The sequence below is a fragment of the Xyrauchen texanus genome, chromosome 36 (genome assembly GCF_025860055.1).
Source record: "Xyrauchen texanus isolate HMW12.3.18 chromosome 36, RBS_HiC_50CHRs, whole genome shotgun sequence".
Classification (NCBI taxonomy): domain Eukaryota; kingdom Metazoa; phylum Chordata; class Actinopteri; order Cypriniformes; family Catostomidae; genus Xyrauchen; species Xyrauchen texanus.
In genome coordinates, this window is record NC_068311.1 from 19,291,595 (window position 1) to 19,310,508 (window position 18,914).

General features: G+C 39.3%; 1 protein-coding gene across 1 annotated transcript in view; it reads left to right on the forward strand.

The window, feature by feature from the left end:
• sik2b (salt-inducible kinase 2b) overlaps window positions 1-18,914 on the forward strand; it is a 62,459-nt gene that overhangs the window by 35,885 nt on the left and 7,660 nt on the right. Inside the window, exons 7-11 of the mRNA XM_052106951.1 lie at window positions 8,764-8,984; window positions 11,294-11,446; window positions 11,551-11,709; window positions 16,256-16,487; window positions 18,405-18,689. Of these exons, the coding sequence (XP_051962911.1) occupies window positions 8,764-8,984; window positions 11,294-11,446; window positions 11,551-11,709; window positions 16,256-16,487; window positions 18,405-18,689 (1,050 nt within the window). The remainder of the gene's footprint in view (window positions 1-8,763; window positions 8,985-11,293; window positions 11,447-11,550; window positions 11,710-16,255; window positions 16,488-18,404; window positions 18,690-18,914) is intronic.

Sequence of the window (18,914 nt, forward strand, 5' to 3'; positions counted from 1 at the left end):
ACTCAAGCCTTAAAACACTCCTTAAGTGCTTGGCTACATTTTGTGTGTGTCTGGACTGTATGAAGGGGAATGGCTCTAGCTCGTAGGCCTTAAGTAAACCTTTAAAGTAGGGATGAGTCCCAATGAATGACTAGTGGCCCACCGACTAGTCTATTAGTGAGGCCACCTAGTTTTTTCCAGATTTTTATTTCCATAATTATTTTTAATATACTTGGAGGCAGGGCTACAATTACCATGCTGTGCTTTAGCTGTTAATAAGTTTGCATCGTTAAACTCTCTCACAAGATTTGCTTCTTGAATTTCATCTACTTTAAATCATGTCTTTGGCCATTGTATGTCATTTCGTGCCATGTCCCACCACGTTTCGCATTTTTAAGACAAGTGTGTCAAGGTCAATTTAGTCCAACTTGTAAAAATAAATCATTGATTTTGAAAATGTTTAGTTTTGGACACATTCTTATCCCTCCTTGAAGTAAGTGTAAACCCTTAAAGTGAACACAGCAGTCAACATTCACTCCACTGACTATTTAAGGCAGACTCACGCAAGCCGTGAATGATAGATAAGATGAGAGGGTAAAGGGTATGAGGCAAGGCAGTTTAAACTATGCTGATGGCAGGTAGCCAGTATGTGGCCGGCTCTGGGAAAGGGAGGGTGGCGGGCCACGTTTTACCCTTCTGCTCCAGCCAGAATGGCCCCTGATTGGGGAGGAGGGAGCCTGGTAGTAGGGGTCAGCTGGCTTTGTTCAAGACATTTAAACAGTTAAGCCATATTGAGAATGTTTGAATGTAATTCAAGCCATTACGGGTCCCCAAGTGAATCTAAGGCACCATTCCTCCGAATGAGAAGAACAGCATGTGCTTTTCCTTTACATTTCCTTTTTGAATGCTCTCATCACATAGGATTTTACCCCTGCAGCGCACGCACCCCACCTCAGTGTACACTCAGCCAAAATTCATAGCACGCACTATACAGAACACTACATGCGACACACTAAACACCATTCAGTGAATACAACATATACAGAGATTATGAGAGCCTGGTATGATGTTCAGGGAATTTTGTCTTATTTGTCGATTCAGTCACAATGTTAGGGGGTCATTTCCAGGGTTATCCAAGCTATTTTAATGAGGACTAATGACAAGACAGAACATTCAGTGACCCTTTTCTCTGTAGTGGCAGTATCTTCTATGACATGTAGGGAAACTCTCATTTATTTAGAAATACTTAGAAATACAAAAGGATTCTTGCTCTACAAAAGCTAGATGCAGCACAACAATGACAACCGAACGCAGATGTTTCAAGACATGTTTTTAAAGGTTAAACTTATTTTTAACTTGACATGGTATCTAAAAAAGCTGTTGTTTTAAAAAGTGTTTTTGCACGAGATGTTCTTCCATGTAAATCTGCGTTTTTGTGCTAACCAGCCACGATAAGCAACGAGACATTTTGTTGATCGCTTGGGTTCTATTTCATGTGCTGTTATGTTGGTTTGCTCCAGGCACTATGAAATTTCATTGTTCCAAAATCCTTTGCCATATTCAGTAGATGTATATTAACTTAAAAAATCTTTTAATTGGCTGTGACTGTGTCATGTTGTGCAACAGTATCACATTTATTGTAGACAAACAATTTTCTTGGAAACTTGTTGCATCGCGCCTTAGTTAGGCTACGTCCATATTAATCTGGATACATTTGAAAATGGTGTTTTCGCTTTCTAAATGCTCTCCATTCGCACTGCTGATTTCAAGCCTTTTCTAAAACCTGCTCGATATCTGATGAAATGACTCCTAGAATGTGATCAGATCTTCATCAAGTCGTCTTAGTTTTACTCAGGCTGTTATATATAATTATATGCTGTCATAAAGGTTTGGCTTAACCTGCCCAGAGATTTACCAAACGAGGTCACAGTACTACAGGAACTGTGTTTTGTAGGAAATAGTTCATGGTAAATAAACAGAGAAAAACAAAACTCTGCATACCATAACCATGATGGTTGGAGTGAAATGGCATGGAGCTGCTTTAAACAGAGAGGATCAGTGAATTCCATGATGAAACGAGATTGTACTGCAGAATTCTACAGCTTTTCTCTACGGTCTAAAACTGAAAGAAACTGGGTCATGTTGCATAGTTCAAAACTTAGGGATAAATCAGTTGCAGAGTGCCTCAAACCAAAGAAAGTATGTATTTAAAATTGTGAAATCATACTCCTGGGCTAAGTTCCAATGAATTGCTAAACTTTGATCTGCTGCAGACCACTGAAACAGGATATCAACAATAAACTTCAACTAGGACTGTCAATCGATTAAAATGTTTAATCTTTTAACCAAATTAATTACATCAAATGCTGATTAATTCATCTAAATTAATCACATATATAAATATTTGATGCCCCCCCCCCCCCACACACACACCATAACAGTAATTCAATATATAATGAATAAATAATAATATTTTTGATCATAACAAATATTATATTTCAAATAATAAAAATGCATAACATTATTGTCTATGATGATAAAGCATTAATAAACAAGACAAATGAGGATTTAGAAGGTAATATATTGTCATATTATTGAACATAAGTGTATCATTGGCCTACAGTCCACAGCAATCCATTTTGCAATGGAATTCGTCAATCTGTCCCAGATAGATTTATTATTGGAGTTTTTCATAGGATGTGTCAATGTAAACATGCGTCAGACGGATGCTTTTGAAGTGTCTCACTTTGGTTGCATTGCGTCATAAACGCCATGTTTTTAGGTTGTTGAGTCAAGTTAAACATAGTTTGAAAACTCAGAAAACATGTCTCGAGATCCCTGCTTCCAGCTGTGTTTGAACGCAAGAACGCGTTCTCATCTTGTGCTGTCGCAATGTCAATCAATTCTGAGTGTGGTTTGTTCTCTTTACAGCTGTGCTTTGCCTATACAGCTGGAGTTTCGCTTTCTGCTCCCTGCTGAAAAAAAGTGGTACTTCAAGTTTGAATTGCTCTGATAGTAGGAATAATCCTTTTTTACGATCAGGGATAAGATTAATTGCATATATTTATTAATGCATTATTTATTATATAATTAATTGCATTAAATTAACATGTTAAATCAACAGCCCTAACTTGAACTGAAACAGATGTAAGGCGGGTGCCAGCGAGTCTGGGCTACTCCTCGAGAAAACAAAAGGCTCTCATGAGAATTAACATTTGAACTCTCTCTTGCATATGTAACAGCAACATCCGAGATGCAGCAAACAGTGCAGCTCACACCTCATTTCTACAGTCTCGTCATCTCCCCTTAAACCCCCTTAAAGCTCACTAAAAACCTATGCAATGTTAAGTGTGTACAAAAAGTAAATATACATGTTTGATATAGTTTAAAGTGTCTCAGTGCACCTGGTAAACTGGTCTCATTCTCCCAGCCATAATGAAAAGCTGAAAGAAGTTATAAAATATGAGAAATGTGGTGTGCCCCTTAAAGGTGTGCCCTCCCCTAGACCCTCAATACAAACTACCTCCTGTATGTAAATCTACAGGAATCAAAAACCCATTCAATTACAAATTCTGATCCCACAGTTGTGAACCCCTCAATAGGGGACCACAATCTAATTATAATGACAGACACCACCATTTGGTAAGTATATTGAATTATCTGGGTTTATAAGGAAAATGGGAAAAAGATTCGAAGAGTCTGTAGGTAGACTTCCAACAAGATCGCTGTGTGTAGTTCTCGTTGCCAGCTAAATATTTCTATAAATTCCTCGATTTCTGTATTGTTGTTATTATATTTGATTGATTGATGATTTTACTCTATGAATTGGATTTGAATTATTGTTCTATTTACCTGGTCAATAAATTGTAAACATTTGATTTTATTCTAACTGACTCTGAAATTGTTTTCACAAGCAGATTAAACGATTTGTATGTTACCGCAAGTCAGATTAGTGAGGACTAATATTTAGCATCAATTCAAGTGTACTTGGTTTGCAAAGACAAAAAGGGAATTTCCATTTAGAACAGCAAATGCTGCTTGACCAATCTAAATTCGGGTGTGTCTTACCCAAATGTAATGTTTTAATTTAATGTTTCTCCAGGTAAGTGTACGCGGGAAACCACGCATGGCCAATCCAAAGCTATTACAAGAGAAGTTATGTTGGTCAACTTACATCTGTAAAAGTGGCCGTGACCTCTCCTGAAGAAAACGTTAAGTTAAATTCAAGTGTATGCAATTCCATGGGGCTATACTGAAGTATCTTTGATTGTGAAAACATGAAAGTGACCGATCTTAGGTATATAGCAATTACCTCTGTTTGATGATCCAAAGCTGATGAGCTTGTGAGTGTGAGACCCGCATAAAAGAGAAAAACATGCGAGGACCTCAAAGCGACGTAGTTTCCTAATCTAACGTGTAAAATATAATTAAAGAGTTAAAAAGAATAATCAAACATTCGCTCACTTTTAATGATGCTCAGATATCATTAAAACCTTTTTCATTTATGGAGTCAGATGAAATAACGAGGTAATACATAAGAGAAAATGTATTTCATTTAATCTTGTTGTGTTGCGTTAAAGGAAAGACAGTAATGCACAGAGACCTTCACCCATATTATTGGAGACCGCCATTGGACCGATAAACGGGCTTACACAGATTTATATTATAAAGTAAAAATATATTCATATACAGTGAGGAAAATAAGTATTTGAACACCCTGCTATTTTGCAAGTTCTCCCACTTAGAAATCATGGAGGGGTCTGAAATTGTCATCGTAGGTGCATGTCCGCTGTGAGAGACAAAATCTAAAAAAAAAATCCAGAAATCACAATGTATGATTTTTTAACTATTTATTTGTAAGATACAGCTGCAAATAAGTATTTGAACACCTGAGAAAATCAATGTTAAGATTTGGTACAGTAGCCTTTGTTTGCAATTAAACGTTTCCTGTAGTTTTTCACCAGGTTTGCACACACTGCAGGAGGGATTTTGGCCCACTCCTCCACACAGATCTTCTCTAGATCAGTCAGGTTTCTGGGCTGTCGCTGAGAAACACGGAGTTTGAGCTCCCTCCAAAGATTCTCTATTTGGTTTAGGTCTGGAGACTGGCTAGGCCACGCCAGAACCTTGATATGCTTCTTACAGAGCCACTCCTTGGTTATCCTGGCTGTGCGCTTGGGGTCATTGTCATGTTGGAAGACCCAGCCTCGACCCATCTTCAATGCTCTAACTGAGGGAAGGAGGTTGTTCCCCAAAATCTTGCAATACATGGCCCCGGTCATCCTCTCCTTAATACAGTGCAGTCGCCCTGTCCCATGTGCAGAAAAACACCCCCAAAGCATGATGCTACCACCCCCATGCTTCACAGTAGGGATGGTGTTCTTGGGATGGTACTCATCATTCTTCTTCCTCCAAACACGGTTAGTGGAATTATGACCAAAAAGTTCTATTTTGGTCTCATCTGACCACATGACTTTCTCCCTTGACTCCTCTGGATCATCCAAATGGTCATTGGCAAACTTAAGACGGGCCTTGACATGTGCTGGTTTAAGCAGGGGAACCTTCCGTGCCATGCATGATTTCAAACCATGACGCCTTCGTGTATTACCAACAGTAACCTTGGAAACGGTGGTCCCAGCTCTTTTCAGGTCATTGACCAGCTCCTCCCGTGTAGTTCTGGGCTGATTTCTCACCTTTCTTAGGATCATTGAGACCCCACGAGGTGAGATTTTGCATGGAGCCCCAGTCCGAGGGAGATTGACAGTCATGTTTAGCTTCTTCCATTTTCTAATGATTGCTCCAACAGTGGACCTTTTTTCACCAAGCTGCTTGGCAATTTCCCCGTAGCCCTTTCCAGCCTTGTGGAGGTGTACAATTTTGTCTCTAGTATCTTTGGACAGCTCTTTGGTCTTGGCCATGTTAGTAGTTGGATTCTTACTGATTGTATGGGATGGACAGGTGTCTTTATGCAGCTAACGACCTCAAACAGGTGCATCTAATTTAGGATAATAAATGGAGTGGAGGTGGACATTTTAAAGGTAGACTAACAGGTCTTTGAGGGTCAGAATTCTAGCTGATAGACAGGTGTTCAAATACTTATTTGCAGCTGTATCATACAAATAAATAGTTAAAGAATCATACATTGTGATTTCTGGATTTTTTTTTTTTAGATTATGTCTCTTCACAGTGGACATGCACCTACGATGACAATTTCAGACCCCTCCATGATTTCCAAGTGGGAGAACTTGCAAAATAGCAGGGTGTTCAAATACTTATTTTCCTCACTGTATATCTAGTGCTATGGTCTGATTAGCAAAGATTGGGTTCTTACCTTTAAAGAAGTTTACACTTGTTGATAAATATAAGGATTAACATACTTTTCCATTTATGACTTTGAACAACAATTGTTTTTCAATGAATGATATCTACAGATTAAGGTGGCCAATGGCCCACATAATGCTGATTTCTGTAATACAGTGATTTAATTATAGCAAATGAGATTTACACACAAAGTTCAGATCAAATAAGCACTTACAGTATTTTACACAATATTTACTCAAAATGCACTAATACATTTTATCATAAATGGTATACTTTCCATTGAAACCCACAAGGGGCAACTAACACTTCTTTTAATTGTCCAAGTGCCTGATTATCCAATGACGATGATCCTAAAATGCCGAAATATTGTCTGATTTAATCAGCCTGGCCTGTATATCAGTCTGGCCTACATTTTGGTTTATCACTTGTTTAAACTGTTTGTTCAGAAAGTTTCATCACACTATACACTCCATTCACTTCTATTCATACACATCAGAAAGCAACAGACTGGAAACGCAAGCTCATGCGAAGAAATTCTGCATTACGCTGCTTGCCAAAGTTCACGTTCCTTGAATTCTGACCTGTGAATTCATATGATGAGAAGACGTGTGACCAATAGAAAAACTACATTTCAACGATTGCCCTCTTGGCTCAATGCAAAGAATACATATTTAAAAGCTGCATGTTTATATTGTTGCAAAGTGGAGTAAATGGTTTATTGTTGCATTTTAAATATATTAAATATTTGTGATTTTATAATTTATTAAAAACAGAAGCTTAAGGAACCTGGGTAGCTTCACGTGTATTGACACTGACTACCACCCCTGGATTCATGAGTTTGAAACCAGGGTGTGGTGAGTGACTCCAGCCAGATCTCCCAAGCAACCAAATTGGCCCTGTTGCTAGAGAGGGTAGAGTCACAGGGGTTAACATTCTCGTGGTCGCGATTAGTGGTTCTCGCTCTCAATGGGGCACGTGGCAAGTTGTGTGATGATCACAGAGAATAGCATGAGCCTCCAAATGTGTCTCAGAAGCGGAAGCAACTGAGACTTGTCCTCTGCCACCCGGATTGAGGTGAATAACCTTGTGCCACCACGAGGACCTACTAAGTAGTGGGAATTGGGCATTACAAATTAGGAGAAAAAGAGGATGAAAAAAAAAACAGAAGCTCAAAAACATAACATCATATAGTAATTTAGTAATTTTGCATGCTCTTCCATAGTTTGCAGGACTTGCATGACCGTGGCTTGAATATGAAACTGTGAAAACAATATGCATAATGATGATATCAGCTATCGGCAAAATCCACTATCGTAAACCTCTTATTTCCAGGTTTCACAAACTTTTTCTCACCGCTTTTTTATGTATAATGATTTCTACATGCAACCTTGTAACAGTTCACTAGTGCCACATGAATTTGGTAATGAGATTTCTTTATTCCCTGTGGTGAAGGGAGGAGGATGTTTTAAGCAGGAGGGCATCCTGCTGTGTTCCAGCACAAGGAGTGTTACTGTAGTCCTTTGACTCCCCCTGTTTGCACTAGTGTCTCTCAGGCTCTCCAGCAACCGTAAATACAGCAGATAAACAGGATGAGTGAGTCCTGAGTCTCACATCAACAGGAGAATAGTGAAGCAGTGCGCACACCCACATCAAGCCCTCTAACACACAGCCCTTTGACGTCAATTTTATTCAGCCCAGCTGAGTCAGACACGGCCATTAGTCAAGGGTACAGGCAGCAGACAAAAGACCTTGTGCATTCTTGAATGAGATAATGTGTTTTGAGTTTGTGTCGGTCCAATCCTTGGAGTCCTTTTTCCTCGACAGTGCTGGATTTATTGGGATGTTTTCAGTTGGGGTTTGTAGACAGACTGTTCCACAAATCTCGTCCCAAGCAGTGGACGGTACATACTGTCACCACTTTTGTCTAGCAGGCCAAAGTGTATGTCTCAGATAGACCAGTGCTTACCGTGAGGCAAACATACAGTTACCCTTTCAGGGTGAGATTATACAGATTCTCTCCAAGAGATTCTTGCTGTTCTCACCAAGTACAGACAAGATGTAGACACTACATCCGGGTGCACTGCACTCCAATTAATACCGTGGAAGACACATTTTGGGAATCATACTAGATTTATTTAGTTGTAGTCCCATTGAGGCAAGTAAGGTAACTTGGCGGCCATTTTCATAAGGCTTCAGAGCTTAGGCTATTTTCTGTCTCTCTTGTGTTAGATACAAGTTAGAATGGGAAAAGACTGAAATCTCAGAAACTGTCTCTGGTGTGACATGATCACTAATTGCTGAATAATAGCATTTGCGATGAAAATTAAGCAAGATCTCACTGGGGTCATATTGTAATTATAATTGAACTTGTATTGAACCTGAAAAACTCTTTTAAGGTAGAGGATATGTTCTGTTTTTCTTACTCCTCTCACTTTCTATTCCTCTCTCCACTTTCATATGCAGACTGCGAGCATCTGATCAGGCGGATGTTGGTGTTGGACCCTTCCAAACGTCTGTCTATAGGACAAATAAAGGAGCACAAGTGGATGGTTATGGAGGTCCCTGTGCAGAGGCCAATGTTATATCAGCAGACTGCAGAGGGGGAGGCTGGGGTGGGAGAATACAGTGAGCAGGTGCTCAGGTTAATGCACAGCCTGGGCATCGACCAGCACAAGACCGTAGAGGTAAGGCCTCATGCACAAATTACTTTTTAAACAAAGGAAATTAAACAATGTGTTTTCATGCTTTTTTGAAGAAAAAAAAAGGCTATTGTGTCTTTCTGTATTCTCTGACAAATGCCAATTCATTTGGACATCAGAACTCTTAGCAGATACACATATGACCGTTCAAGTTTATCATGTTTACAGGTGCATTTTTACTCACTGCACATATGATGAGTCTAGCCAATCATTACAGAGGTCATTTACACACATTAATACAGTGGCAAGAAAAAGTATGTAAACCTTTTGGAATTACCTGAATTAATTTGTTACTAAAACCTGTTTTGATCTTCATTTAAGTTACAATAATGAACAAACACAATCTGTTTTAACTAACAATACAAATTATTGTATTGTTCTTATACATCATTCAACTCAAATTATTGTATTGTTCTTATACATCATTCAAACATTCACAGTGTAGGTTGGAAAAAGTATGTGAACCCCTAGGCTAATGACATCAACAAAAGCTAATTAGAGTCAGGAGATGGAAAACATGGCATTCAATTAATTAAACAAGGTTGGGGATGTGGGTTAGAGTTACTTTGACTTATGAAAAGCACTCAAACATTTTGAGTTTGCTATTCACAAGAAGCATCTGATGAAGTGAACCATGCCTCACAAAAAAATATCTCGGAAGACATATGATCAATAATTGTTTCTTTGCATTGGGTTGCAAAGGTTTTTGGAAGAGCTTACATGTTTATATGTCCACAGTTAGACAAATTGTCTATAAATAGAGACGATTTAGTACTGTGGCTACTCTCCCTAGGAGTGGCCGTCCAGTCAAGATGACTCAAAGGGCACACTGCAGAATGCTCAATGAGGTAAAAAATAACCCTAGTGTGACAGCTAAAGACTTGAAGGAATTATTGGAACTGGTTAACATCTCCAGGTGGATGCTGCACACTGGTGGTGGTTGAGGAGATTCCCCCCTATACTATGTAAAGCGCTTTGAGTTTGAGAAAAGTGCTATATAAATGTAAGTTGTTGTTGTTATCTCTGTTCATGAGTCTACTATACTGAAAACATTCAAAAATCATGGTGTCAATGGCAGGACACCATGAAGAAAGCAGCTGATTTCCAACAAATTTGCCAAAGGCCATCTTGACACTCCACAATGCTACTAGGAAAATGTTTTGTGGACTGATGAAACTAAAGTTGAATTGTTTGGAAAGAACACGCAGCACTACTTATAGTGTTAAAAGGGCACAGCATACCAACGGTGAAGTAAGGTATAGGGAGCATCATGATATGGGGCTGCTTTGCTCCTGGGCCTGGACCACTTACCAACATTGAGGGAAAAACGAATTCCCACGTTTATCAAGATATCCTACAATATAATGTCAGGGTGGCTACATGTGCCAGCTGAAGCTCAGTTGAAGTTGGATGATGCAGCAGGAAATACACTACAGAATGGCTTCAAAATATGAATCCATCTTTTTGAGTGGGCCAGTCAGAGCTCAGAACTTAACCCAATAGAGATGTTGTGGAATGACCTCAAGAGCCATTCACACTACACATCCTAAGAATTTGGCTGAGCTGAAGCAGTTCTGTAAGCAAGAAAGGTCGAAAATGTCTTTGGAACATTGTGCAGGTCTAATGTGCAGTACCAGCTGTGCTGATTGAGCAAGTGTTTGTTCAACAAAGACGAGAAATATAATAATTTTTTGTGTGTGGTTGGCTTAAGCACATTGTGTTTGTCAATACTTGTGACTTTGATGAAAATGAGATCACATTTTATGACCAATTAATGCAAAAAACTTCCTGGTTACTTTCGTAACCTCCATTCCCTGATGTATTCAGCTCGCTGAACACAGCTGCTCGACTCCGAAGAAAAAAATCTGAATTGGTGGTTGCGAGCTAGCTCCTTTTATACCCGTATGTCCAAGGGAGTGGCATGCAAAATCCACTCGCCAATTCCCATTGGCCTTTTCTCAAAGATCAGAGGTGTTTGGGGCTCCCAAGGGCGACCTCTAGTGTCACTACATCGACGCAATGTCGAGTGAGTGACAAAGAGGGAACCAGCTTATTCCAAAGTATTCTCACATACTTTTTATTGCCATTGTGTGTATATATAGTAGAAACCTGAAAGGTACAGTAGCTAAAATGTTAGAATCTGAAAAGGTGTGGAAGATAAAGCCAATTGACTGTTGTTGTTGCTAGAAAATTTGACTAACATTGTAAGTCAAATACAAAAGTGTAGGATATGGCCCTTTTTAAGAAAATCTGTCAACTAATTTATTTTCATATTTTTTTGGTCCATACTGCAGTCTCTTCAGAATAAGAGTTACAATCATTTTGCTGCTATCTACTATTTGCTGGTTGAGAGGTTGAAGGCACATCGCTGCAGTTTCCCCATTGAAACCCGCCTTGATGCCCACCAGAGACGTCCCAGTACCATCGCAGAGCAAACCGTCATCAAGGTAACACTTCAGTTTGCCTCTAAAAATGACAATTTTAACAGCAATATAAGTAAGATGTTTCTCAAGACATTGAGTTATTGTGCATCTTATTCTCTGTGCTTCAGGCGAGCAGCACTGCTCCTCAGGTGAGCCTCCTGCCTCAGAATGTACGGCACCTGCGCTCCCCAGCAGTGCCTCAAGCCTCCACGGACTCATTCACATTCCCACAGTCCTCCTGTTCTGCCGAGCACAGCCTCATGGAGGAGGAGGTTGGAACTCCAAAAGTAAGTGAGAGATGGATTATAAACTGTTACGATTACAGAAGAAAGCTTGTGATTTGCCCATACATAGTTTATGTAAAAAACGCTCATGTTTTTTTTAACCTGTATGACTTTCTTTGTTCCGTGGAACACAAAAGGAGATATTGGGCAGAATGCTTGCCTCAGTCAACATTCGCTTTTAATTATCTTTTTTTCCATATAATGAAAATGAATGGTGACTAAGTCATTTTGCCAAAAATCTTCTTTTGTGTTCCACGGAACAAAGAAAGTCATACAGGTTTGGAAAAAACACAAGGCTTAGTGAATGATGAAGGAATGTTTTTTTGGTGAGCTATCTCTTTAAGTGTCATCATTGCTTGTTGTGCCTGATACTTGACAATTGGTCGGATCATGTAGGGATGGGGTCGGGTAGCTGACCTAACCGGAGTGTTGAGAAGCTAGTACAAACAGTTGTTGTCACAGAGCATTGGGTATTATCCGACTGCTGCCTGCCGAGTGCATTTGCACTCCTTCCCTATTTTGCTGTTAAGCAACTTTAGTCCCTCCAAGGTCAGGCAGTGGGCCTGGCTATTAAATGTCAAAAGTGCACTTGATTATGTCTAGATATATGCCATTTATATATCTCTTTTCCATAATTTGATTAATTACTTATTCATTGTTCAATAGAAAATCTTCACAAACATCTCTTTTATAAAAAATTCTGTGTGAACAGTGATAATTCAGTGTTAATTGTGGCAGCACACTTTTATGAATAAGGCACAATCTATAAAAAACCTTATTAGAAGGAAGTATGTTTGAACTGGAAAGAATGACAATTACTAAGGTTACATACTCTTGGCACAGCAATGCATTTAGCACCTGGTCCAAATAAATTGTGGTGATTAATGTATAACTGCTGAAATACCATGCATAAAAATGGTGCAGCTCTTTAGTGAATTCACCCCTCTCTTTCTGATGGTGATTTCTGAGACGTTATGTGCTTGTTTCCCCTTGAGGTCATCCACAGCTGCTTGGCTTACTTAAGCGAGTCAGACTATAGCCATCTCTGGCTGTGGCTCACATTGGACGTGACCGCTGTCCATTTGCTCCGGCTTAATAATTCCACTATTTCTTCAATCTATCTTCCTTTCTCTCTCAAACCCACACACACCACAGAGTGTCTGCCTGTCTTACCCAATACTGCCCTGCTTGGATATCCATACACACACACACACTGCATTGGGTGGCTTTGCACATGCCTGTATTTAACCATCTTCAGAATCTTTTTATTTGTGCATTCATGTCATTCCTACTAATAACGGCATCAACTAAATCTAGGACTGGGTATTAATACAGATTTCCTGATTCAATTGTTGACTTAAAGACCAGTTGTTACACTTTCTCCACTACGTGACATCAAAACTGAAGTTTGATCTCGAAGAGAACAGCAGGACCCCTGGAGGGGAGGGGACGGCTAGGATTACATATTGTGTTCAGAGTCCACATGATCACACTGTGTCTGTGAATATGGTGTGGCTGGGCATGATGATAAATGGCTGATGGCAAAATTAAGAAAGACCAAGTACCTGTGGCTGTTCTTCACCCCATGTGTTGGATGACAGCATTCCTGGCCCAGCATGCTGGTGGAAATCAACCCAGGAATGGTACAACTCTAGCTCTGACTCATTTAGCTCCATGACAGAAGATGATCCATGTCCATGAGTGTGTGCTTGAGTTAGGGATGGGCAAAACTGTATATTTTCAAAATTGAATAGCCTGTGGGTTGCCTGAATAGCTAGTCATCTTATCGGGATTAAAGGAAGCATTGTATAATTAGGCAAGTTTCAGGTTCACCTGACACTGAATGTACACTGTTGATGCGCAACCGTAAAAATTTAAGGTTTATGGCAGGATGCTAAAAAAAACAACATAAGATGTAACACAATGACCCAAGGCTTCTGTCTGAATGTTTACGGCTGTAGCGGCTGTGCATTAAAGGAGTGGAATTTGGCGTTATTACCTCCTGCGACCCGAGTGTGATTGGAAAGCTATAGGATGCTCCCTTACTCCCTGTTTAGAGAATTACTTAACCTCCAGTGTGCTGTCTGTCTGCACTGGTCTCAGAACAGTTCAAAATGCACTGTATTTTCATCCTAACTCCAAATAAAGCCTGTGAAAATGTGAAAATGCACGGTAAATATAGGATTTCTAATGAAAACCTTGTGCTGATACACATTAGGGTACACTGTGTTTAGCAGCATGGCGTTTCACGATAAATCACTCAAATTTTAAAATGGCGATTCGGATGAAACTAGAGACCCTAATCTTTTGACTCAAACAGGTTTCACTGTAAACACTTAATTAGGTTTCTTACCAGATGTAGTTTTGTTGGCATTTCTCCCTAAGACAAACTCTGCTGTGAGCACCTTTATGTTGTTTTGTCACATGACTCCATACATTGAAAGTTTAACACTTTCTGACAGCTCAGAGTGTCCTGAACTGAGATCAGTCAGTTTACATGAAATTAAACTATGCGTCACATATAGCGAAGCTAAAATACAATGTCTACGCATGTGTACATGTGGCCGCAGAAGGATAAACAGCTGTATCCTGCAAAACCGAATGGTATGGAATGCAGGAATCGGGACTTCTTTTTAAAGCTTTGACTTTCAAAAGTTGGAATTCTGACTTTGACATGTTGACATCTTAGAAACATACAAATTTTTTAGAGAGATACTCAAAAAAATGGCACAAAATAGCACAAAAGTTTAACTGCATTATTAACTTTGACACAAAGGTTGTACTTTTAAAAGCTGCATTTTTAATGTTTACTGTACGTCTTAGAAATGCTACATTTGTGTCGGGATGTTCAAAAAACAACACAGCGGCCAAAGATGTTCAGTTGTAGAGGCGGGGCTTTAAATGTGATGAATTCAAAGACTGAACTTTTCCGAGATGGTTTACCATGCAAACCTGTCTAACAGCTAAAGAACAACATGGTGTCAGTACACTTATTAAAGCACTGCCATCAGAAATATTAAAACTAATATAGGCCTACATGTATATGCATTAAAAAAATCTGGATAAACTAGTCAACCATACTAATTGACTAGTCAGCCATCATGACCCATGCCTAGTTTCAGCACATGTGTGTGTTTTATGACATGTCTTGGTGTACTCTGTCTGCATGAGGCTCTGACTGTCCTCTTAGCCAAAACACACTTCCTGTCCCTGCATTCCAGACTTCCACCCCCTCCTCTCCCATTCACTCACTCACACGAGAGAGAAGGAAAGAGATGGAGCTATAAAAAGAGGCAGAAAGAGAGAGTGTGCAAAGCTTTTGTTTACTCTCACTCAGTCCCCAATTCATTTAAGAATGTGTTCATGAAGTCGGCCTGTCATCGTAAAGCATATACAGTTAGTGTGTGGTGCTGACTTGGTGGAAATGTGCCTCATGACTGTTTGTGACTTATGAGGGCTTATGGGAGATTAGAGTTTGCTCTTTGGAAATATAGTGCTGGGAGCCATTTGGGTGAAATGTCTTATCTACAACAGTAGATGTTGTGAGGGAGAGTTCGTCTGATAAAAATTGAGAAATCCTGAAAGGCTGTTGTCCCCTAAAGGATGAAGGATGCACTGGTCATATATCTATAACCTATAAATATGGTGAATATGTATTGTATAGATTATGTATTATATTTATTACACAACTCTCTTACAAGAACCACGACTTGTCTCTGATTGGTCATTCTATGGTAACTGTGGTTGATTGGTAAACTGCATAAGCTGTAAAAGGCCACGCATTGTCTTGTTTTCATGTGATCACAATTACATTTTCCCGAGATCTCCACATAACAAAAGTCGTTTTCTTGTGATCACTGCATAAAGGTTGTTTTCTCATGATCACTTTTTAATTTTCTTGAGATCTGAACATAACAAATGTTGTTTCATGTGATCTCTACATGACATAAACTTAAGAGAAATATAAGTTGTGATCGTGATTAACCTAGGCATCTACGGGCTTCTGTAACAAGTGTCACCTGTCCCAATCATTCGATTTCCTGTATAACTGCACTCGTTTCATGACTCTCATATCACTCAGTGGTCTCTTCGTGCACAATAAAACAATCTGCTTTGCATTAAGGTCCTGATCACCCTGTAAGGGTTTATTTTGCAGTAATGACTGACTGACTGAACATTTATCCTTTGCATTTTTTTAGGAGTGAAAGCCATCAAGGGAGCAGTTTAGTAACGTTGAGAAACACAAGAAACAGTCATTACATTTCAAGCTAATTGTAGTTCTTTTTATAATTTGGTGTGGAATTAGATTTTCTTTTCTAAACAAGATTTATTTTTCTTTTTTTAAGAAATCCGACCAACAAAGAAATCTAGATACAGTGAGCTTTGATGCTCATTAAAGAGATGCAGGTTCGATTCTGGCCCGCATCATGTCCCAATACCATTTCCCTTTTCTCTCTCAAATAATTGTATTTCTCTCTTTAGTTTCTATCAGTAAAAAGTGCCAATAGCTAAAAAGCATCATATTTAGAGATCTTCACCATGTTTGCAGGTCAACGGCTGTATGCTGGACCCCTTGCCCCCCGTGGCCGTTCGCAAATCCAGTGCCTCATCCCCCAGCAACATGATGGAGACTTCTATAGACGAGGGCATCGAAACAGAGGAGCTGGACACAGAGGATGATCCTATCCATGTCTTCAACGCCTATCAGACGACCCGCTTCGGGCAGCGCAGACACACGCTGTCAGAAGTAACCAACCAGCCAGGAGTCATGACCAATGCAGGTGAGATCATCTGTGAAATTTAGTGCATGTGATAACAAAGCTGTTGATGGCTGTTTTACAACCTTCAAAGTCAAAGCTAGCACATCTGAGAGTCTCTGAAGTTTACAGTAAAAGTGATGGGTGTGGCTTAGAGATTAAAACATCTGGGCTGGTAACCAAAAGGTTCTTGGTTAAAAATAAGAGGGGGCTATTCATGAGCTACTATTAAGTACCCTTATTAAGCACTTAACCTCAGGCTGCCCTAGAGGGATTATCCCTGTAGTAAGTATACTGTAATGTATCCTCCTGAGACCCAAGCATGACTGCTGTGTGCATTTTTCATTTCCTTTTTTGATTTGTAACTAGTATCACCTAATAATCAAACAAAAAATATATATATTTCTAGAGCAAATAGTTTTCCTTAAAATGAATGTCCTCATATGTGGACAGCGGGACTTGTGAAATTTTAAATGATACCAAGATTATTAAATTGTTTGTGTTTCCAGAAACTTCCAGTTTCATGTTTTTAGACATTACAGACATTACATCAGAAATTAGCATAATTAATTCTGATTCAAAGTAATGTCCAGCATCATCCAATCACTGCTAACCATGTAAAAATGTAATTATACATTATCAATTCTGAATCTAAGGACTGATTACCATTGTCCCAAATCTGCCAAAATGTTGATGGGTCCAAACATCATCTGCAGCCTGAAACTGAACCTTTTGATAGGAAGCTACAGGATGCTTCCTATTTAGTGAATGACTTAACCTCCAATGTGCTGTCTGTCTGCACTGATCTCAGAACAGTTCTGAAAGCACTTTATTTTCATCCTAACTCCATATAAATCCTCTGAAAGCAAAAGTTTACAGCTTTTGGATGATAGATATCTCTATGTGATAATGCACAGTAAATATAGAATTTCTAAGGAAAAATTTTGCTATAGTACACATTAGTCTACAGTGTGTTTAGCAGCATGGCGTTTCGTGATAAATCGTTCAAATTTAAAAAATGGAAGATCATTAAAAACCTGAGAATCTAATCTTTTGACTCAAACAGGTTTCAATGTAAAAACTTAATTTCTTACCAGTTTTGTTGACGTTTCTTCTAAAGACAAACTCCACTGTGGTCGGTGCCATGTTGTTTTGTCACATGACTCCGTGTGTCAAAAGTTTAACCCTTTTCAGAGATTATTCAGTTTCAGTTCATTTAAATGTGTACATGGGTTTGCACAAGGTTATTTATGATGTACGTATGATACATACCAATAAAAGGCAGAATGCTTAAAATTAATGTCTGCTAACTCTGATATATGAAGTGAAAATTCTTATAGTTTGCACTTTTCTAATTTAATAGCTTTGGGGTTTTTTTCATTACAAATTATATCGGCATAAAAATTTTAGTAGAGTTAAATTGAAAAATGTCATGACCAATTAGTATTTGACCCCCTCTATTGCTTTAATGACACCATTCACTGGCATGGAGCTAACATGTACTCAGAAGCTCAAAAATCATATATGCAATGTATACAATGCATGGGGAGCCATTTAAAGGGGGGTGCTGGGGCTCACTAAAGAGGGCACAATCGGAGGTTGAACTCTGGTAATCGCAATCGATGCAAAAGTTTATGTTGCTTACATACTCGAAAATGGGTAGTTGTGCCCATGTACGGACTCCACCAGTTTGTGCAAAACCTGATGATCCATGCTGTCCCAACATGATTTTAAAATGTTCCAAAATGTGCTTCAGTTGAAACAATGAAAACCTGACCTTTTGTACAAAGCAGTTAACATAGTCAAATGTCAAAAAATTGTCCCAGATTTTCAGTGTGGACACAGACTTTTGAACCACACTGTATGATTAGGACTATGATTTCACTTTGTTGTCAAGAATATTTATAAATGTTCTCTCTCTCTCTCTCTCTCTCAACCCAGGTAAACTGTTCAGCATGGGTCATAACCCGTCTCTGGGCAGCGTTGATTCAGAGTATGACATGGGCTCCATGCACAGTGATCTGGGTCTGCTGGAGGACATGCCCTCTCTTAACGATGTGGTCCTGGCCAACACGCCTGTCACCAGCATGACTCCGCCCTTCATCAGTGCTCGGCCTGCTAACCCTACCATGCAGGCACTGAGCGCTCAGAGGAGAGAGACGCACAATCGCTCTCCCATCAGCTTCCGGGAGGGCCGTAGAGCATCAGACACTTCTCTCACACAGGGTAAGCACTAGTCTGCACTAGCAAAAACACAACTTTACAAAACAATTTTCACAAAATAATTACGCAAATTCGTTTTTTCTCAAACAGTTTCACTTTCTTTGTACCATGAAACACAAAAGGAGATATAGGCAGAGTTAGGCAGAATGACAGCCTCAGTCACCTTTCACTTTTATTGTATTGAACGAAGATGCAATGAATATGAATGGTGACTGAGGCTGTCATTTT